We start from the raw sequence: 23,753 nt of genomic DNA on the forward strand, positions 1-23,753 counted from the left end.
TTACTGTTAAAAATATAACAAACAAAAATTCTTTCAAAATGAAGTTAGACACTTTATGAAGAAAGAAGCCAAAAGGAGAGAAGAAAATGAATTTATTTATTTTTAACTACAAAATGTCACTTTTTAATATAATAAATTTGTATTTACATAAACTATTAATATTTTAGCAAATGTGAAATGCTTCATGAGTAGATTCAAGTATTTTTCATGTATGCTTTTCTTTTTAAGGGCCCCATTGGAAATAAAGCTTTTTTATAAGTACGGCTTTATGGGCTGTCCTTGACAAGTTCCAAGGTTACATATAAATGCTAATTTTTATTCATGTAATGTCTTTGTCTGTGTACGTTTATGCCTATGTGTATATGTGTACTGTATTTTATAATGTATTATATGTGCTTGACTTGTCTAAATAAATATAAATAAAGAAAAAGTAGAACGTTCCAATTCTGTTACAAAAAAAATCCAACCTAACAAAAAAACTGATTAAACATTGAACGAACTATGTGAGAACAATGGCAGATCCAGAAATTCCAAAACGGGGGTGGGGACGGGGGGTTTGGCTCCAGTGATTTCTACTTTTTTCTATATAAACAACAAAATATTTCAAGCATAAAGGAAACAGGTCCCTGTGCCAACCCACAGGTTTTTATTTGTTTGTGACAAAAAAGATTATAGATAATGGACTTTCGTCAATACATCTTCTGCTCTGTTTTAACTACTGATCTTATCAACTTTGCCTAGTGGCAATTTTGTACTGCCTGTTTATATTGCAATATTCTGTAAACAACTAACTGCAATGAAAACAGGAGATTAAGCGTGCTATACCCATCATTTTCATATTTCAGGACTATTGTGGTTGCTTCAAATTTTCCAGTTTTTGCCTTGATATTGCCATTTGTTATATAGATTTTCCTTCTTTGGACTATAATATTTATAATATAATATAATATTTTACATCTTTTTTTCAATTCTTTAATTGAATTGATTTAAATGCATGAATCCCAGCAATGTAAAGCACTCACATTATTACAATGTAAGAAATATGGCCTTCATCTTGATTTAAATAACTTCCTATAATAGTACTGAAACGTTCTAGAATTAGCAAATCCTATAAGACCTAATATTAATACATAAACAATCATCATAACAGTAAACTTGTGTCTATGTAACCATGACATCCAGCAGCTAGTCAGTGATCTGAAATTAGAAAACAATTTTTGTGTATTACAAATGAGACATCTATACAGATGTCATATGATGATATTGTCATTGTATTTTGTACTCATGAAATTATACTTCGTATAGCACAGGATAGGATATAGTGTATTGTACAATTTTTAAAAATAAATTCATACTTTTTATTTACCCAGTATTGAACACATATCAGACCAGTTTTTAAATAAATTTAGAATCTTGGATACAAACCTATATCAACATTGATGTCAATAAAGGTATGTATCAAAGATGTTAAAGAGTTTCATGCAGCATAAGAAGACCGCAGCATGTTGAATTCTGTTCACTCCGGGCAAATGTGGACACAATATAAGTTTTTGACACAATGAAGCATAGGGATTTACAACTCATTATGGACAAAGTAAATGGGTTGGACACAATATACCTCAAATTTGAAATTCATTTAAAGGTAAAAAAAAGTTTTAAAACATACAAGGTGTAAATTTAACAGAAAATTGCATGCAAGGGTATTCATAAGGAATCAAATTTTAAAATATTCAAAATCAGACAAAAATTTAAAAAGTTAATTTTTTGGGGCATGCCTCAATTTCAATCAAGTTTTAAATCCAAAATAATTAAAGATAAGCCTACCCTGTAAAAAACCTTACAAACAGAATTTCAAGAGGACCACACTGACATCTTAAATATTAAAATCAGACCAACAATAAGCCTTTTCTATCAATTCTAATGATAACAACCATCTTCCCATTTTAGCCCTCTCAAAAGGGGTGGGTCAAAACCTCCAAAAACCATGCTCCTAAGAATGATGTGTTAAAATAAGAAAAAGATCAGATAAGATTTACTCAAGTTATCGTAAATAAACTGATGTCTACAATGATGACAGGATGATACCATTATATGACTGAAAACACTTTTTGCAGTCGTATAAAAACAGGTCAGACATGCACAGTAGGCTTTTTTATAAATTTTATAAATCTTTTGCATGTTCAAGTATAAAATTTAGTATCTTACAAAATACTGGTCCTCTTCACAGTAAACTAGACTCAGGAAACTTAAAATGAAATATTACTGGTGCATACAAAATGAGAACAGTATACATGAATAAAAGTGTTCTATGCTTGGGGAAAACTTCTTAATGCTAAAGGAAATAACTCAAATAATGTCCAAACCTGGAAGATATGGATTTCTGTACATATACAAGAAGGTATTTGATACGTATGACTTCATTATTTTGTACAATATAATATTTATCGGGGACATCTCCTGCCATACTTCCTGTTGCTCTTGATCTGTTCTGGTTAGTATCTGAAACACAATGGGTTTATTTAGGTAACATTCTACATCTATATATATATATATAAACATTATGTACAATAGTTTCATAAGGGTAATACATGTAACGTCTATAAATAGTTCATTTTTTGAAAAGCTCTAAAGTAAATATGATAATGTAGCTCTGTAGAACGTTAACTTATGTCAAGCTTGGCAAAACAAGTAAATTCTCATATTAAGCTTGTCAGGACAGGTAAAGTGTACATATTTCTGATAAGAACTTTTTTGTCTCACAATAATAAAATAATCACAAAAAATGCTAGGAATTTGTTAAAATAAAGTGAAAATTCATATGTGTTCACAGACTTTATACTGCATTCATCGCCACAAGACATGCTTGAGACCATCTTGTACCCTTGGGAAAATCCTACAGGTACACAAGGGGAGATCTTTCCTACCATACATAGAGGTATTGTTTCCAAACCATCACATAAGGGGGCATCTTTTCCTACCATACAATGGGGCATTGTTTCCAAACCATCACCTAAGGGGGCATCTTTTCCTACCATACAAAGGGGAATTGTTTCCAAACCATCACATAAGGGGGCATAGTTTCCTACCATACAAAGGGGAATTGTTTCCAAACCATCACCTAAGGGGGCATCTTTTCCTACCATACAAAGGGGCATTGTTTCCAAACCATCACATAAAGAGTCATTATTTCCTAACCATCACAAAACAGGGCAATGTTTCCTACCATACAAATGAGCATTGTTTCTTAACCATCACATAAGGTGGCATCATTTCCTAACCATCACATAAGGGGACATCATTTCCTAACAATCACATAAGGTGGCAAGTTGTCCAAAATGACAGAAGTGTGATACATGGTTAGTGTTTTTAGAAGGTGAAAAAATGTGATAAGACTAATCAAGGAAACCAAGACTCAAGCAGAAATCAATTAAAAGAATACATTCCAAGGATAACTCAATACAGGAAAAATAGACAAACACACAACAAAGAGCATGAAATAACAAAAAAATGTACAAAAAAACAAAAAAGTAAATGACCAACCCAGACTCCAATAAAAACAGGGAGCATGGACTAGAAGCACCTCTGCTTTTCTAGAAACACCCCAAGTTGCCCATAAAATGTCAGGTCCATGGTAGAAAAAAGAGGAAAGAAAAACTATGACATAATGAACAAATCTGTTCTAATGGTGTAGATGGATACACTATGTGGTAGGGATCCATGAGTTCTTGATGAAAACCATAAAACTTCTGTAGTAATAACTTCAATCTTGTAGCAACACAACCCTTTTTCATAAGTCTAATTGCCAGAAGTAAAACTGGGTGCAAAAAGTCTGCATAGTTACGGCAAGCTCTGGCATAACGTATGAGTTGTGATATAAAAACTCCATATGCAGAGCTGAAGTGATGTTATCGTTGATGAAAATTAAAAAAAAAAAAGATTGATTTTTTTTCATGGTACACTAAAAAGCTGTGAAAAAAATCAAGGTCTGACATGAAAGTAACAATAAATCATGGAACAAATTTAACATCCTGTTTTGTGTTTTTGTCGCATGTACATATACATGTACCCTTTAGCAAATTAGCTTATACGTTATTCAGCAATTTACAACAGAAAGTATAGTGGATATTATTTTGGCATTTTTTGTGTGGGCCGCTATATGAAACAAGAGGCTCCCAGGAGTCTGAATCGCTCACCTGGTTATTTGTTTTCAAGGGTAATAACTCTAACAAGGAGCTGTCTGACAATTTTGACTCAATGAAGAATTCGGTAGGACTTATCATAAGGATCATTTCATCAAGTGAAATTTTCATTCTGTCTATTGTAGTTTTCAAGAAATCGGCTGAATACTGCTAAAACCCTAATTTGTTGCCTTTCAAGGGCACAAACTCTAATAAGGAGTCATCCTACAAGTTTGATCCTCTCAAACTTTCATAGGCCATATCATAACGATCATTTCAGCCATTGAAAGTTTCATTCTATCTATCAATATTCAAGATATTGGCTGAAAACTGTAAAAAAAAAAAAAACAACATTTTTCACATTTCAAGGGCAATTACTCTTACAAGGTGTCCTCAGACAACTTTGATCCCTTGAGACTTCGGTAAGCCTTATAATAAGGATCATTTCAACAATAAAAAGAATTTGGTTAAACCTAAGGTTTTGGAGTTATATGAGAAAAACTTCTGACTGACCCCTTTGTTCTATTTTCAGTAACAGTGGCCATGTTTTTCCATGAATTGAAAATTCTTATGAAAAATACCCTATAGAACATTCATACCAAGTTTGGTTCCTGTTAATGAAGCTGGTCTGGCATTAAAACATATGAAAAATAATAAAACGCCAGGTTCTGATGGGTTTTCTACTGACTTCTTTAAGTTTTTTTGGAAGGATTTAAAATATTTTGTTGTTAGATCATTAAATGCAGGGTACCAAAAGGGAGAATTATCTGTCATACAAAAACAGGGCATTATTACCTGTCTACCTAAGGGAAATAAACCAAGACATTTTTTAAAGAATTGGAGACCCATATCTTTATTGAACACAGTATATAAGATTTGTTCTGGTGCTTTAGCTATGAGATTTAAGACTGTTTTGAGTAATCTTATACATACTGATCAGACTGGATTTATCAGTGGAAGATATATTGGGGAGAATATTAGACTTATTTATGACATTATGCAATATAGTGAAGAAAATGATATACCTGGCCTTTTATTATTAATCGATTTTGAAAAGGCTTTTGATTCCATTTCATGGAGATTTTTGAAAAATGTTTTAAAGTTCTTTAACTTTGGGGATTCTATTATAAAATGGACAGAAGTTTTATACAATAACATAAACTCCGCTGTTATTCAGGGTGGGAATCTTTTTCAGAGTTTTTCTTAATTGAACAGGGCTGTAGACAAGGGGACCCCTTGTCACCATACTTATTTATCTTATGTGCTGAAATTTTGAGTGTGAAAATTAGAAAGAACAATGATATAAAGGGAATCAAAGTCATCCAGGTTGAACATAAATTGTCCCAATTTGCAGACGATACATCTTTACTTTTAGATGGTTCGGAAGAGTCCTTGAACCAGGAATTACATGAACTTGATTGGTTTGGCCAGATTTCGGGACTTAACATCAACTTTTCAAAAACTCAAGTTGTTTGGATTGGGAGCAAAAAGTATTCTAAGGAGGTTTTATGTAGAGAGAAAAATCTTTCTTGGGGAGTTACATCTTTCAAATTATTAGGTGTTAATTTTGAGGTCGACCTGGATAAGATGATAAAACAAAATTATGATGAAAGTATCAGAAAGATCAAAAGTATAATAAACCAGTGGTCAAAACGCAATATCACAGTAATTGGTAGAATAACAGTTGTTAAAACACTTTTGTTACCAATTTTGAATCATTTTATAATGTCACTTCCAAACCCAAGGGATGATATGGTGAAAAATATAAACGACATTTTTTATACATTTGTGTGGAATTCACCTGTTCATAAAGTTAAGAAAGATGTATTACAAAAATGCTATGAAGAAGGAGGCCTTAAGATGATCAATGTAAATGCTTTCATTCAAGCCATGAAATGTACATGGATAAGGAGACTTTTTAGAAATGAAGGAAATTGGCAAAATATTTTCTTATCACAGGTAGACAAAGAAAAATTGTTCACCTGTGGATCAGCATATATATCTCATTTAAGAGAAAATATTAAAAATAATTTTTGGCGAGATGTTCTGTTGTCATGGGAAATGGTAATGGAGAGAGAGAAAGATAAAAAATGGGAATATTTTTTAGCCAGTCCTCTTTGGATGAATAATTTGTTTAAAGTTGGACAACGACCAACTCTTTATAAGAACTGGCTTGATAGAGGTATTCGTTATGTTAATGATTTGGTTGGAGAAGATGGTTCTTTTTTGAAACACGACGATTTACAAAATATTTTTGATGTAAATTTGAATATAATGAAATACAATAGTATTATGTCTCTGACATCAAAGATAAGTAAGCAGTTTACAAAGGAAAGCTACAAACTAGCATCTCCTTTCATTCCATCACATGTGAAAACTATATTAAAGAGTCAGAAGGGCTCAAGAGATATGTATTGTATTTTAAATAGATATGATTGTACGCCTACAGGGAATACCAAGTGGAGCACAATTTTAAATGTAGATATTGAGAATTGGAAAGTTTTTAATAAACTTCCATTTGTCGTTACACAAAACACAAAACTGCATTGGCTCCAGTACAGAATTAATCAGAGGATTTTGACAACCAACAAATTTATCAATATAGTTGACAATGCCTCCTCTCCATTTTGTTCTTTCTGTAATTCAGGAATAGAAACTATTGAACATTTGTTATGGGAATGTGAACACGTACAGGATTTTATTGAAGAAATTGATCAATGGCTCCTTCATAATGGTATAAGCATAGCATTCACTAAAATCATATTTTTGTTTGGTAATATTAAACAATGTTGTGAAGGTGATCCACAAAATAATATTATTCTTTGGATGAAACATTATATTTACAGTATGAAGTGTTATAATAAACCATTAAATGTGCAAGGAATGTTTGCAAGGAAAAAATTTGGAACTCTTATAGATTTTTGAATGCAACCTAATGATCCCAATGTTGTAAACATTCAGCCAGACTTTTTTTTTTTTTTTTTCAGATCAAATTATTCCTTTTTCCACCTCTAATTTACTGTATTTTTAATAAACCCAATAGGATAAAGCATATATCTCATTATTAAGCTGGTTGTTTGTATGTACAGAATGATGCGGTTTAAGTAAACAACATGTGATGTTCTTCATGTAGTTTAAATTGTCTGTTATGCATATATGTATCTTATTGAATAAAAAAAATAAAAAGTTAAAAAAAAAAAGTTTGGTTCCAGTTGGCCAAGTAGTGTCAGAGGAGAAGAAATAGCAAAGAAACGACGATGAATGTTGGACACAAAGTGATGGCAATAGCTCACATGGCCTTCAGCCAGGTGAGCTAAATATCAGCACTCTGCGACACAACTAGTTAAACAGTAATACTATACAATGTATACATATATATATCATATTTTTATATTAAAATATACCTTTTATGTAAATGCATTCTATACTGAACATAATATGTCAAAATCACATGCTGTATCAACACAAGACTACAAGTATATCAGGGCCTATGGGGTGATATAAGTCAAGTGTTGATATGGCATATGATACTGATTTTCACGTGATGTTCATTATATCATAATATTTCAACTATACTTCCAGTGTATTTCGGGTAGAGGTGTGATACAGGGTATGCAATATAGACAGGGGTGTGATGTAGGGTAATGATATAGGCTTAGGGTAAAACAATTACTTATATTGCATATACAGAAAACCTATAGATATTTTTATCTAAATACAAATGTATATGATATTATACACAAATTGCCTGCAGTAGAGGGTAATACACCGAAGTACATGTAACATACGTGGCAGATATGTCACCTGAGACATGGTCCAGGGTGATATATTTTCTGAGTGTGTTATTCAGTGTATAACAGTCTGCAACAGGCAATATGTGTTTTATTATACTGAATACCCTTTTAAATACATCACACATTTATGTATATGTGCATAAACTTAAAGAAAATGCAATTGTTGCAGTACCTCACATTTAGTGAATGTTTAACTGGAATGAAATTTACAGCTATTTTAACATTTATATAAATCAACAATACCAAAATAATAAAAATGAACACTTCCACAATTCCTTTTTCTATTTTAAGTCATCTTCAATGGGAAGGCATTTCCAGTCAATAGGGAGATATATTGTGATGAGGGTGATATAGAGTAACCACCAATCATTTTTTAGGAGGTGGAGCTAGAAAAGAATAGACCAAAATAATACATACTGCATATCCAACAGAAATTTTTTTATATTTGTATGAAGTACAAGTATAATATAATCATTTAAATCCTGTATATATCCCATACTACATACCCTTTATTACACCCCTATTTGGAACAAGTATAATATTATGATATAATGAACATGTCATATAAAAATCAGTATCACATTCTATATCAACCTGAGACTCCTATATCATCCAAAGGCCATATAATATTCAGTGTATATTATAGGCTATTGAATATATGGTTGTTCAATGTAATGTTCTTTCTTAAAATTTTATTAAAACACTTAACACACCATCATAACTAAAAAGTACCTGTTTTTGTTGTACATTTGACTGCCGGATCATCAATCATTTCACACACAGCAACACAGCTGATTTTCTTTCCAAGGAGACTATGACTCCATCCTAATCCCATTGGACTATAGTGTAGAGACACAGATAATTCGCTGGACAGATAGGTCCCCTCTCCAAAAACAGCAACCTGTCGAACATATATGTACTTATACAAAACTGTAACATGTTAAAAGTTGTACATTGCAAGTTAGTTTAAAAGTAGATACATGTACACATAATAACAAATACACAAAACATCTTTATATATATATATGTATATTCAATGAGCAAATGATGTTTTCACACACCTATAGACGATAGTATTTTTGTTTACATTTTTAAAAGAAAGTTATATAGACTTATTTTTCATGGTTTGCATTGTACAGACTCTATTAAACAACACTGAATCTATTGAAAACTTTTATGCTTTTTACATGTTACAACTATGCTAGAGACCTTATAATTCAATTTATATATTCCTTCAATAAATAAAACTACCTTGTATATGCACATAGATGGAGAATACATTTAGTAGTTCTTTATATGGCATATAAATGACACTGAAAAAATCTTTAAAAAAATAAGTAAGGAAATAATACATTTTTATATTTGGTAAGATCAAACCAGTTTTTGGTAACAAACTTATTACTGTTTTTGAACTCTACAATATTCTTTACATACTCATGTACACATCATATACCCTACAATAAAACTTCAAATCTTCAGAGTTCATTTAAAGGTGTAGCACTGTTTCACTGTAGTGCCAAGACAATGGCATTTTAATCTTGTTACCACTGAAAATGATTACTTTATCAGTAATATTAATTTTCTGTATTATCATCTGAGGTACCCCTGGCGTGTTATATGCTGGGGCTGTCAAACTATAATATGGAAAACCTGACCGCAAACCATAGTGGTGCACCGTGTTCCTCGCACGTTAAAGAACCCTGCTGTGATATTCAATAGTAGGAACCTTTGCACTCCGCCACATGAGGCTAAATTGCCCAACCTTACCCATCCCTCCCTTTTTTCAAAATTTGTCGACCCTATTGTCCTTGAATCCCATCCCTTTTTTTTCATTTCATCATCATTTTATGTTCATTTTATCATCCATTTCATGTTCATCGTCTGAATATAGCTGAAATATTGCTGCTTGGATGTTAAACCCCAACAATCAATCAATCAATCAAAATCATTAAGCTAAAGGCATGATAATTGTAGAAATTCTTCACAAAATTTACTTCTGAAAATCCACATTTTTACCTTTTCTGCTAACTGACTGCATGGAGGCAAATTACTGACAAATGTAAACTATATTCATACACTTTTGTAGTAAATTACAAATATAATTTTAAAGTACACATTCTCAGCTTTATTTCAACTACTTTTAATCAGAATTCGCACAAATAATGCACTTACAATGCATAGGTCTAAGAGTTCAGTGTGTTTTTAGTACTACACAGGGGGGTGGCCATTTGACCTGGAAGTGGTTAGTGAGACCTAAAGTACCTTACCTTGTTCATGTGGGAAATCAGACCATTATGAAGAATAGAATGAAAATTTTCAAATCTACTTCCATGGTATGCATACATCAAATTTCTTCCATTTCTTTTTGCTTCATAGGCACTATCAGCTTGTGAACTTGACTGAATCTCAAATATATAATCTGGCTTAGTACAAGTTCCTGTGTCTTTTGTTAATTTTTTTAAGTCTTCGAACTGCAAAAGAGTGATTCCTGCATTATAACTATCAAACTGCTATATTAGAGAGTCAGACCTAACCTTATTCTGAGAAGTACAACACTACAACAGTCAAAAATGTTTTTTGCTCTTTACAGCAATTCACATAAAAAAGGCAAAATGAAAACTACATCAATGTATGAATTAGCACACATAAATAAAACAGATATTTTCATATAAAAACTAGGCAAAGTCTCTCACTTGGACGTAGAATCTACAATCTTGTTAAATACTCTTTGGTATGTACATGTATAACCATGCTAAATCTGGAAAGTCCAACAAATATACAAGTACAAATGTATACAATTCCTGTTAAGGGATGTTTTTTAACTACAAAATGTATATGTATTTGTGAGTTAAGAAGCAAAATGTTAACTTCTAATGGGCATCATTTTGCAAAATGATGGCATACTTGTATAAGCTCAATTAAATCATTTGCCCAAGTGAGCAAAAATCAAAGGGTCAAAATATTTTTTTTACTGTAAGTGGTCTTTCCTTGTGTCTGCACCTTTAAAATTGTATAATCATTTTTTGTAACATACATGTACTTAAAGGTACAATGTATGTGTATCATTGAATATGCATGAATAATTGTATTAAAATAATCAAACAAGGAAGCAATATAAACAAAAAACTTTGCTAATCATGACAATATGTGGTGTACCTTTGTATTAACAGATGTTATATGGAATGGTTTGTCTAATACCCATAAAACAAGATCCAAAACATCCTCTGATAAATCATCCTCTAACAAATTTTTAAAGTTAGTGACTTTTTCAGCACATCTTTCCTGTAATACATTAAAAACATGATTTCTATGTAAATATGAAATTCTGAAAATATGGCTTGACACCATAATCCAATATTGTCACTTATTTAGTAGTGACCCTGATGTTTTCATCCATTTAGAAGTTGCAACCCCATATCAGCACAAGATACTGACTTGTCATTGATAACATTACCATTGATTTTGTGTACCGATATTTTAGTCCGTAATTAATACTCTGTTTATAATTTAATCAGACTCCAGGATGAAATACATTTTATTTTTAAAAGATCTGATGCAAAAATAACAGATGTAACAATGTGAACAAAAGAGGGCTTATTAAGAAATAGTGATTGGAACTTCAATAAAAAATGAATCTATGGGATAAAGAATGTATCAGCATACAAGAAAATGTACCTGGACTCGAACTACATATGTATGTGTGTAACATTTACAATTTCAACCTGTAGGTCATTAGAAGTGTAATATATACTAATGAAATTGACTAAAATCCTTACGGTACTACATTTATACCAAGACCATCTGCTGAGATGGAAAAATCCTTCTTCTTCAATCGTAAATACATTTTACACTGTATCTTAGAATACATTCATAGAAATTGATATTCAAATGGTCTAGATTATCCCTTCAAAGATTTTTTAAAAGAATATTTTATTATTGATGGAGAAGATAGCTGCAATGGAATTGAATTACATTGTAGCTTTCAAGGTTCTACATTAGTTAACCAAAGGTCCTATGAAGGGTCAACTCACTACACCCTCAAAGTACAGAGCTGGGCGGGGTGTCTGCACAGTTAAGACTTTCACACTAAATACAATAGTGTTACAGATAAAGGATCTTATATTCAAAATTCCAAACTGAAGTTGAGATATACATGTAGTACTTTCATGTGCTTAGTTCCATAAATATATGAAACAGTGCAGATGCAACATGATACAATGTAGTTTGTTTTCTAGTGTTTACTATAGGATTAAACAGCTACTTTCGGTCATTTATGCATGTATGAACAGATCTCTCCACTCCCAAACATTACATGGACAGCCATTCATTAGTGCTATATGTATCCATTGCTCCAATTTGACAGTAGTCTAGTCTGTTGGATAACAAATTTGTAGAGAGTTACTCCAATTTCCTTAAAATCTTAAAAAATGAAGCCAAATTCAATGACATGAAAAAGGACTATTGTTTCTTTTTGTTTCAAATTAAAGATCAGTGTATTTTAAGTAATATTACGATCACTGTTTAATTACAAATTTTTATCAATTATGTTAAAGGAAAAGGTCCTCATCTTACAAATTTTCTAAGAACTGAGTCTAATTCTACTTTCATTAGACAGCAGAACTGACACTGCACAAAAACATACAAATGTACGGTAGGCCGGGCACACATTGGTTCCACAATTTATACATGTAATCGAGCATGTAGTCAGAATAAAACTGGGCTACAATGGACTAATCCCTTTTTGGATTCAGTGTCTGAATTAGTTTTTAATTTGGACAATTATAAATGTTTTAATATAAATATCCTTGTTGTTACCAATCGTTTTATATCCTTTTCTCCATTTTCAAGGCAGAAGGATGGGGGAAAAGGACGAAGAACAGTATCAAATCTATAGCTTTGAAGAGCTCCTTTAAACAAGCTCCACTGTAAATCGGCAGACAGTGGATCTGCATCTATCCTTCTTCTCAAAAACTGTCTTCTCTCTTCGGCGGCAGGCATCTTATTTAAGTATTTGCATCAAAATATTCATCTTCCAATTAGTTTGTTTACTTTTGTTCGGGGTTTTTCGGCAAAACAAAATAATAATCTCCGTCCCGATGTAAGTTTGTCATGTTGGAAATGTTTTTTCATTAAATTAAATACTTACTAAACCCATATTTTTTGTAAATTGCTATAATAAAAGAAGATTCACTAGAATTATCTGAAATATATTAATTGGGGAATCATAGCTATTATTGTATGATTAAAAAAATGAATAAATAAATAAATAAATAAATAAACTAAAGTAAAATTCTTCCTTTTAGCACTTTCTTCAATCCAAGGAGTTCCGAACTATTCAAAACAATGGCAGATCCTCGACCATGTGGTCCGAACATATTAGTTACAGGTATAGGTCTATTTTCTACCACTAAAACTGAAAATGTTAGATAATCTATAATCTGATCTCAGGTCTTTTCTATCTTAATTTTGAGCGTTTAGTCAATGCACATTTTGCCAGTCTGACCACAGCACAGGCACAGGGGCATGTGTACATTGAGTATTTTAGATCGTCAGTCCTTGAAAGAGGAAAGACAGGGTATTACTTGCAATATTTTTCAGTAAAATAAAAGCCAGCCTCTTTATCCACATGCTTAAATGCAGTGTACACTTTTTTCATCAACTGATCAAGTCCTTATGGCTTATGACTATGCAGTCTGGTGGCTTTTTTTTTACTTGGTTGCCTCCCTATGCCGTCTTGCGGGAGGGACTGAATTACAATTTGTTTGGTCACCTCTCTGCATGGCATAAATGCGTACATGCACTTGTTAATCTCAGAGAGTGGGTATGAGGCAGAGGTAGAACTCCCACATTTCAACTTCTTTTATGTGGGAGATTTTGCACTGTGGCTCTCCATGTAGGTACACATATTTGAATTATATTTCAATTCATTATGCAGCAAGTATATGATTTTAATCTGAGATGCTACTGGTACAAAGAAAATATGTGCAGGTCTGTGGGGATGTGGCAGGACGGCCTACCTGTGCTGTAGAAGGTAGTGAGATTTAAATAGCCAGTTAATTGACTTGGCTAAAGGATTAATTCTTTAGCCAAATCGGTTTGTCGCTGGCTTGTCACCGAGCGGTCTAGGGTTCAATCCTCGGTGGCAGAGTATAATTTGTGAAGCAAATCATGCTCTCCCGTTACAGCACAATGAACTTTTTTGGAGTGTTTGATTTAAAAAAAAAAGATCCTGTACAACTTTTATAAGCAAATGCAATAAGCACATTTACATACAAAATGTGCAAACACTAATAGCTTATACAAAGTTCTCTGTCCTTAGCTTTTATTGTTGTGCTTAAGCAATAAAATCAAACTACATGTACTTTGATAATTCACAACTGATTGTTTTGTGTCTTTCAACACACTGTTACTTGGATCATAGTTGAAACATGTCCAGTCTTGATTTTGCTTTGCACATATCAAATTCAAAGCATATACATGTCGAGTGTCATTGTTTAAGTCTGTGTGCATGTCTGATTTTTTTTCAGCATAGAAAATGTCCTCTCAGGACCATCATTGCTTGCAGCTACTGGTTTAAACTATTGTTTTTCTTGTTTAAAAAAACATTTAATTCTTTGTTACAATGTAAAAACAATACATTTTGTAAATGTTAACAGAAACTTCAGAAATGTGTTGCATATTCTTCGTGTTCTCTCAGCATCTGTTTAGTGTATTGGTTTGCAGTCAAGTCATGCTGTGTTCATCAAAAAGATTGATATCTTCTGATACATGTACTACCTGCAAGAAATACCAAGTTTACATATAAAGATCTCAATGTGTTTCTGGTGTTTTCCCTTGTTTTCAACCACATGCAGTTCTGAGAAGAGTAGAATTCCTTATTCTGATTTGTTATGTACATTTCAGGAACACCTGGAACTGGTAAATCAACCCTTGGAGAAGAACTAGCTCAAAGGGCTGGAATGAACTATGTAAACATTGGTGAATTAGCAAAACAAGATAATTTATATGAAGGTTTTGATCCTGAGTACAACTGTCCAATTCTGGATGAGGATAGGGTAAGTGTCATGAACATTATTGATACTGTTCCCATTATTTTATGGCTACATCATACAGTATTCTGCTGTCTGAAAAAGGCTTACCAAGGCATAACCTTTCACAATTTCTTTTTCTTTTTTGCCTGTTTACGAAACTTATACCAGTTAACCACTCAGGGATAAGGCATGATGAGATCTTTCTGTGGTTGAATTTTACTTTAAATCTGTTAAGCCATGTTGGAGTTACTGCCCTTTTTTTTTTTTTGCTAATTTTAATGTTATTTCTTTCCAAAATCTTTTCCTCTGACTCTACTTGTCCAATTGGAACCAAACTTGGTTTGAATGTTTCATGGGGTATTCTGCATAGAACTGGTGTGGGGATTTTTTGATATTTCACAAAACATGGCCGCCGTCACTAAAAATATAACATAGGGGTCAGACAGTAGTTTTTTGCAAATATCTCCAAAACCATTAGGTGTAGTCAAATTCTTACAATTGCTGAGATGAACCTTATTATACAAAAGCCTTCAGGGATAGAAGTTGTCAGACGACTCCTTGTAAGTGTTTTGCCCTTTGGTTTTTTTTTTTACAGTTTTCAGCCACTATCTTGTAAGCTATGATAGATAGGAAGAAACTTTCCATTGCTGAAATGATCCTTATGATAAGTCCTATCAAAGTGTTCTTGAGTTAAATTTGTTGGACATCTTGTTAAATTTATTGCCCTTAAAAGGCAAAATTTAACCAGATGAGCAATTCAGGCTCCTGGGAGCCTTTTGTTTTAGGGGTAGTACATGTGGGTCAAAGTTTAAGGCCTGATGTATTTTAAGAAATAGTTTTTATGTGAAATATGGTTTCTGGGACATAATTTCTGAAAGCTTTGATGCTTTTTCATGTAACTTATACAGATTCACCATTTTGGTGAAAAGATAACACCTACTGATTTTGATTTCCATCTCCCTTTCTTATAAATAAAAATTTTGCTTCAGGACCTGGAGCCTTTGTTTGTACATATTTCAAGTTTCTTTCTATAGCATATTAAGGCATATTAAATATAAATTACTGAAACTGTCAAAAGCTATATTCTTGACTTGAAATTAAAACTGTCCAAATTGTTGTTCCTTTACTAGTCCATAAAGCATTTGTATAAATTTAAGAGATTTGATATTGTAAATATGCATAATTTTCATATGTTATGACAGGTGATAGATGAGCTGGAAAGTCAGATGGGTCAAGGAGGCAATATCATTGATTACCATGGTTGTGAATTCTTCCCTGAACGATGGTTTGACATTGTTTTTGTTCTAAGGACTGATAACACCATTTTATACTCAAGGTTGGAAAACAGGTACAATATTATGGAAATAACCAGCTCTAGGTTTATTTCAACATTATACATGGTACACAAAATCACTTGTCATTTAAACCAATTGTCTACAAATACATGTAGCATATTAGATGCTACATGAACAGTCTAATGAAATAAAATAAAGGGATCGATGGTTACAGGGATATTACCATAACTCACAAGGCAATGGACATACTAAGACACAGTGAAAAAAATAGATACAAAAAGAAATAATAAACATGACACAAACGTTTCTTTTATACTAGTCCAATAGGTTAGTAATACAGATTTTTCATGAATTTCCTGAGAGTTATGCTTTTTGAACTTGATTCCCAGAAGTTCATGCCTGAAGCACCTCCTCATTGTAACTAGTATTAGAATTTCAAGAAACATGGTTATTAGTAAGCATGGTAAGGAGACAGAATGTAGTTGTGGATAATTATCAAACAATTTTGATTCTTCAAACTTTGTTTGAGTTATGCCCCTTTTGAACTTAGACCAAGAAAAAAAGTTGTCTGTTTAAGGTTACATTGGCTGAAAAAAGGGAAGGTATGTAAAATATTTTTATATAGACACCTAGGGGTGATAGTTAAGTACCAATAAAATGTGCTATGGTAGGCAGAAAAAATTGGGAAGGTAGGGTAACGTTAAACAGACATATTTTTTTCTTGGCCTTAGTTTCCTGAAATACTTGACTGAAACACCATATTGTGGTATATCTTCTCAAATTACTAAAATTATTAGACATTCAAAGTATAGGAAAGACACATTATGTAGTTGTACATTATACCAGGAAATTTTTATTCCTCGAATTTTGTGGGTGTTATGCCCCTTTGAACTTAATTTATTGACATGCACTCCCAAATCATGTTTTTTAGTGAAACTCCTTCCTCCATACAGTGGAAGGTGGCCAATTTTTTTTTCATATTTTGTACTTTAATGGACTTCTTCTTTAATGTTGGGAAATAGAGTATTTAATTGTGCAAAGTTTGTTTATTTATTTAGGGCTGTATCAAAATTTAAAGTTGTATCTACCTGTGCAGAAGCTTCAACTGTTCAGGTTTGACCTCTGCAGTTGTATAAGGCTGCATTTTATTTGACAGAATAGACAAACATGACTTGCTGTTAAATTTACAAAACGTTCTTTTTTTTTTTCATTAACAGAGGTTACAGTGGAAAGAAATTAGAAGACAATATTCAGTGTGAAATATTTCAAACAATCTTAGAAGAAGCTAGGGACTCTTATAAGGCAGATATTGTACACGAACTTCAAAGTAATACCCCTGATGACATGGACGATAATCTAGACAAGATTTTAGCTTGGATTCAAGAATGGAAAGCAACACACTAGTACATGTTGAACCCTAGGTGTATGCAAATTTTTTAATTTAATATGAATAAAATCTGGAGGATCAAATTCATATGGTTACCATATGCCTCAACCAGGGGCAATATACTCTCCAACTACCTTTATTCTATAGACTAAGTGAAGGAGCTGCCTGCTTATTATGTTGAATTCAGTACAGGTGTAAAAATTCCTCCTTGTTTAATTTTTTTTAATGTTTTTTTCCTGCTTTAGATTTTTCTTCCATCCACTAAATTAAAAAGCTTTATGGCATGAATCATTGAATTCACATAATTGTTTTAGTTTACAATATTTGTCCCAGATATCTTATGAATAAAGTAGAAGACAGAAAATAATATTGTGATAAAATCGTAGAGAATGTGAATAATTATGCTATTAATATAGAAGGAGTGAAGATTGTTTATCTGATGGTCAAAAAACTTACCCATGTTAGATAACTTAAATTCTTATTGTTTTTTTTTATTGTTAGTGCAAGTTGAAGCATGTTTGATTTATGTAAAGGGGTATGTTCTGTTGACATCAGATTCATCCCTGAAAATAAAATCCGTCAAATTGTCATGGACCAAAGTAAAAGTATGGATACTTCGCCAACAAAACATCCTAAATGTTCCAATCTTAAAGTGTATATTGTATCAAGACAACTTTGGACAAAATATTTAGTTTGTCAAAACAATGTGGCAAATATGACCGGACTGAAAAATCATAGACCTCCAAATTTTATACCAAATTATTAGAAGTTGCATAAAACGATACCTTGTAATGCCTTTTCACATGTAAATGTTGTTGTGGTTCAAGTGAAGTCATCTTTCTAACACAAAAATATGGCACTTAGATTTTTTGGTAAGCTAAAATTTTTATCAATTTAATGCACTGAAAACTGGTATGAAGGTACAATGTCTATACATACTCCTTTGTCCTACATGTTCATTTTAGTATTGAAAAACGACTTGACTGTATTGGTCTGTAATTGTGTCATATAAACAGTATCCAAATGTCATTTAGCATTGTAGATTATCATCCCTACCCCTTCCTCAATTTCAAAAGGCCCTGCCCATTTTTTTTTATTTTTAATTTTTTCAGCAGTTCAAATTTACTGAACTTTCTTATGTCTGTATCCATCATAACACTACTTTTACACAATAACTAATGACTTTTGATCATAAAAGAATTCTAGATCATTACAAAACCAGTGGTGTGTGTAGTCTGAATTTTGTAGGTAGATTTGTATAGACTCATTGTAGTATGCATATTTGACAGTATATTATAGCTTACCCTGCTATGAATGTATTTTACTGTTCCTGTCACCTCACCTGTTTTTATACCCCACCACATGGAGTGGCCAGGTGTTATGTATTACCCTTCAAAAAATTGTGTGTTTCTCTGTCCATATCCTGATGGTTTCCAGATGATAAATTGATAATGTATTCATTCTTTTTTTAAAAAAAAAAAAACTTTACACAGTATGAAATTTATAACTAATCAATCAAATTGATCATTGATCAGTTAGTAATACATAATTTTGATGACTATATTTCTTATTGATTTATATTAATCAGTGATCGATAACCAATCAATTATTGATTGAATACCTATTGATGAGTGATTTTTAATAGACTTATTGCTTAGGTATTGATAATCAGTAATATGAAAAACTTGGATAAAAACCAAGAGTTTTAGTCTAGTAACAATAGATTTTACTCTTTTCTCATGATAGAGATCTGTATATAACAATTTTACACAGTTTACAAATTTACCTACAAATTATTTTGATGTGGCCTGTAGTTAACTTGTTTATTGTTTACTAAACTAGTTATTTTAGTAGTATTATATAATTGTATGTTTATTGAGATATGTCAAATTTATAACTAGGAACATAATTAGTTTACTGCAAATTATTAAAACAGTTAGAATTGTATTTTTCTTCAGTCCGTATAGTTTGTCTCACATTGTTTGTGTATCACATCATTGTATTTAGAATTGACAATTGAGGCTTGTTATGTACATATTGTCTGATATATTATGATTAAGTGATCTTAGCTATAACTTAATACTGGGAAATAAGCAAAGTGGATCACGCATGCCTGACCTGAAAGAAGACATTTAATAACCCTTTAGCAAGCTAGCAAAATGGATTTGACCATGCACTTCATGCTGTATTGTAGGAAAAGCTTATAAAAAATTATGTATATATTGCCTTTACTCGTAACTGTTAGAAATACTGTACTATCTGTGTCAATTGAATTTTCTATTACATTGTAATACAAGATGGCAAGAAAAAAAAACTGTTTTAGTTAGTTGGTCAATATATACATGTACATGTACATCAATATATACATGTACATGTATATAGTGACAGTCAGTGTTTTTGAAGGTCTTTGCTGAAAGTTTGTACAAATTGACCTTGATAAAGATAAATTTATAAAAATAATTGCTATGCTTACAAAATATCTACCAAATGATGTCTATCAATACAGTAAACTTTTAATTACAGTTTACTGTTACGAATATTTTTGGTATAGATATTGTAAAGAATTATAAATATTATGATTGTTATTGATACTATATTTGTTGAATAAAATTGCAAATAGAGGAAAGTTATTTTCATAGGCTGCATTTTCATTCGATCTCACAAAATATGCTGTTGTAACATGGTTTGTTGCAGTTGTCAGTAGCATCTTCTTGCATGCTCCGTAGATGTCAGTGACTTGAGTATAAGTGCATGGATCTGTTTAAATTTATGCAATTGCATCACAAGGTACCATACAAACCACAAAAGGAAAACTTGGATTTATTTTATGTATTTGACTTAAACTGTAAAGAAATAAGGGGCAAAAATGGGCCACCTAAATTCTTGCCAAATTCTTATCCTGTATTAAATGTCCATCTGAGGTTAAAATTCTAAATTGAATCTAGTATCAACTTCCTTTCTACTTGCCTCAGCTGTTCAGTATTCCACCTTTGGTCGTATCAAGCTGCACCCTACAAAGCATTTTATTTTAGAACTTTGGTTTAGGTCTGTCAGATTGAAACTCCTGTTGAGTAAAATACTAAATATGACCTACCCCACCAAAAAATCGCTTTAATTAATTTATCTTTCAATGTCAAAACCCCCTGGAGTATTTATGCTATTGTAAAAATGGCATGTTTGGTATTTCTGTGTAGGTTACAGACCACCAATTCAGCCAATGAGCATTTGGAAAGTACACAAAAATAGTCCTCCACAGAAATTACCCCTGTTCTTCATAGTGCTGTGAAAAAAGTTCTCATCTTATTTAAAAAATTTAAACAGTTTCTGAAAGGAAAAACATTTCTGTACATTTTATAGGTGCATTTTGCTTCTTGTGATGTGAAGCCTAATCTCCATAATGATTTCTAAATATACCCCTATCTTGTGAAAACACTGGGATTTCCCATGCTATTTACAGACCCTTCACTTCCGGTGACCAGTACTGCACTGCAAGTCTGTTAACCCCACATGCCATTCTGAGGATTGTGAGCTGACATATGTAGAATCATACTGATATATAGTCCTCTGCATGTTAAAGTTAAGGTAAAGTCCAGAGAAGCTATTGAATATTGTGAAATTAGCATAGAAGCCTATGGGAAGTGAAATTAGTAGTTTCTAGCCTTTAGCACTATCACAATTGATACTTCTGGGTTTTTTATGACTTGTGGCGATTTTATCAAATATTACTAAAAAAGGACTTTCAATTCTTTCATAAAAAGTCCTGTAATTTTGACTCTACAAGTTTGGTATCATAAGATAGATTCACATCTTAAAACCAAGAGAAGCTTAATATCTTGTAATAATTTCCCTTTAAAATTAAAAAAAAAATTACCCCTACACCTAGAAAACATGTCTCAGTATTAAACAAAATGCCCATTCATAACAACACTGTATAACACACATTTTGGCATTCATCATTTAAAAATAATGATACATCCAACATACCTGCTCAATGGAGTTGCCTTTCGTTATATAATTGTAAGAAGTGGAATATCAGATTTTCATCTGTTTCACCTGATTTTATCAATACGTTAAAATACCGTGGAGTCCGAGTTGCTCATTTACTTTCGTTACTTTGTATGTATGATTTTAGTTACTATTTATTCTTTGTTGTGTATGTCCGTTTTCCATGTCTGGTCTTTGTCCCTGGATTACATTCTTTTGATTACCGCTATAACCTTGGTTCCCTTGATTACTCTTTCGAACAAGCTGAACTTATATATGATATAGTTCATTTATATAGTGTCTTAGCCTTCAAATGGGCCCAAATAATAAATATTTTAAAATTCCAACTCCATTTAGGTGTAAAATTGACACATCTGCCCCTGAAAAAAATCTCAACACGAACAAAAATGCTACCTTTTAGCATATTAACACTATTTTCAAATACAGGTGTATTCAAGATATAATATCTTTTAAAAACTCTAAAAATTAAATACAAAAATTACCGGTAATATATTCATTTAAAAGACTAATCTAATTCTTATAGTTTTCTATAATATCTGCTATTTGATTAACTAAATAAAAAATAATAATAATTTCCTTGAAAACCTATAGCTCTTGTATAGTATGTTAGCATTTGTCAATCGGACTGTGGAGTAGCTATGTCAATCATTCTTTTACTCATTTTAAAAAGGTCATCAAAATAATGATAGCAAACGTAAGCATGTTAAAACTGCGATAAGCAGGGTAGGGATACAATTTTTTTTTTCTGAATGGCCTAGAATATTAATAATTATGTACCAATTTGGCTCGTTGTAAAAGATGCTATATAAATGTTCTTGAAGATATAAAAACTTGTTTGAAATTCAGTATTTGAGGAAAAATGCCAATTACAGGTGAAATGGAAGAAAGTATTAAATTCCGAAAAATCCCCCTTTTTCAGATAAGGTCATTATTTTCACCTTTAAAATGAGAACTAAGTATCTTATATGGAAATATGTTGAGTACATTAATTAATACCTGAAACAATAGTGCCCAAGGTGTCTTTTTTAACAGCGTTCATATGCTCAAAATTAGCATCTTGAGGTAATCTTTTGGTGGCGATTTTTCACCTAATTGGGGTTGAAACTGTTAAAATATTTATTACTTGTGCACATTATAAACACTATGTAAATGTACTCTATCCTATAAAAGCATTTTTGAACTACGGCTTAAAACAGTGGTTTTTCGCATATATCGCCAAAACCATTAGGTTTAGCCAATTTCTGACAAGGGCTAAAGTATTAAGCATGATGAGATCTACCTGTGGTCAAATTTTTTGTTTTAATCCATTAAGCCATATTGGAGTTATTGCCCTTTTCGACGTTCTTTTGCTATTTTTAATGATATTTTTTTTTCGAAAATCTTCTCCTCTGACACTATTTGACCAATTGGAACCAAACTTAGTTTGAATGTTCCTTGGGGTATCTTGCATAGAACTGATTTTGGAATTTTTGATCCGTAAAAAAATATGACTGCTGTTTCCAAAAAAATAGAACATAAAGGTCAGACAGAAGTATTTCGCAGATATCTCCAAAGTCGTTAGGTTTAAGCTAAATTCTTTCAATGTCTGAAATGATCCTTATTACTAGGACTACAAAAGTATTCCAGGATAAAAGTTATCAGATGGCTCTTGCATCTTTCAATTTTTGAAATGACCCTAATGATAAGTCCTACCAAAGTCTTCTTGAGTCAAAATTGTTGGACAACCTCTAGTTAAAATTTATTGATTTGAAAGGCAAAATTCAAACAGGTGAGCGATTCAGGCTCCTGGGGGGGGGGGGGGCTCTTGTTACAATTATATAATTATTGTTACCCCAAAACGACAAATTAAGCGCCTTCATTGAGCAAATGTGTTAGATATATCAATATTTTAATTATAAATGCCAAAAATGTGAGATTTACGCCTGTATGGCGGCCTCTATTTGGAACATTTCGGAAATCATGTGAAGACAACAGTCGCCGCGATGATTTGTTAGGCTGAAGTGTTAAAATAATTATTTAAACACCAGTTATAGGGAGGAATTAATATACCCACAACGTATTGA

The 23,753-nt window shown here is 32.0% G+C and overlaps 3 protein-coding genes across 3 annotated transcripts; 2 read left to right on the forward strand and 1 right to left on the reverse strand.

Moving 5' to 3' along the window:
• Window positions 1–75: 75 nt before the first annotated feature.
• Window positions 76–13,034, reverse strand: LOC148622941 (protein mono-ADP-ribosyltransferase PARP16-like). Its single transcript, XM_088573319.1, has 6 exons — window positions 12,788–13,034; window positions 11,129–11,254; window positions 10,240–10,443; window positions 8,705–8,873; window positions 2,364–2,499; window positions 76–1,197 (listed from the first exon to the last, which is right to left on the reverse strand). The coding sequence occupies exons 1-6, from the start codon at window positions 12,968–12,970 to the stop codon at window positions 1,050–1,052; spliced, it is 966 nt and encodes a 321-aa protein (XP_088429445.1). The 5' UTR covers window positions 12,971–13,034; the 3' UTR covers window positions 76–1,049.
• Window positions 4,793–7,370, forward strand: LOC148622942 (uncharacterized). The gene has a single exon (XM_088573318.1). It carries the CDS (start codon window positions 5,766–5,768, stop codon window positions 7,101–7,103), a length of 1,338 nt encoding a protein of 445 aa, XP_088429444.1. The 5' UTR covers window positions 4,793–5,765; the 3' UTR covers window positions 7,104–7,370.
• A 262-nt stretch (window positions 13,035–13,296) lies between the features above and the next one.
• Window positions 13,297–20,306, forward strand: LOC148622943 (adenylate kinase isoenzyme 6-like). Its single transcript, XM_088573324.1, has 4 exons — window positions 13,297–13,358; window positions 14,876–15,027; window positions 16,206–16,351; window positions 17,516–20,306. The coding sequence occupies exons 1-4, from the start codon at window positions 13,316–13,318 to the stop codon at window positions 17,700–17,702; spliced, it is 528 nt and encodes a 175-aa protein (XP_088429450.1). The 5' UTR covers window positions 13,297–13,315; the 3' UTR covers window positions 17,703–20,306.
• The last annotated feature ends 3,447 nt before the right edge of the window (window positions 20,307–23,753 follow it).

The sequence above is a fragment of the Perna viridis genome, chromosome 3, assembly GCF_037379345.1.
Source record: "Perna viridis isolate PV_CMFRI_1.1 ecotype Kerala chromosome 3, ASM3737934v1, whole genome shotgun sequence".
NCBI lineage: Eukaryota > Metazoa > Mollusca > Bivalvia > Mytilida > Mytilidae > Perna > Perna viridis.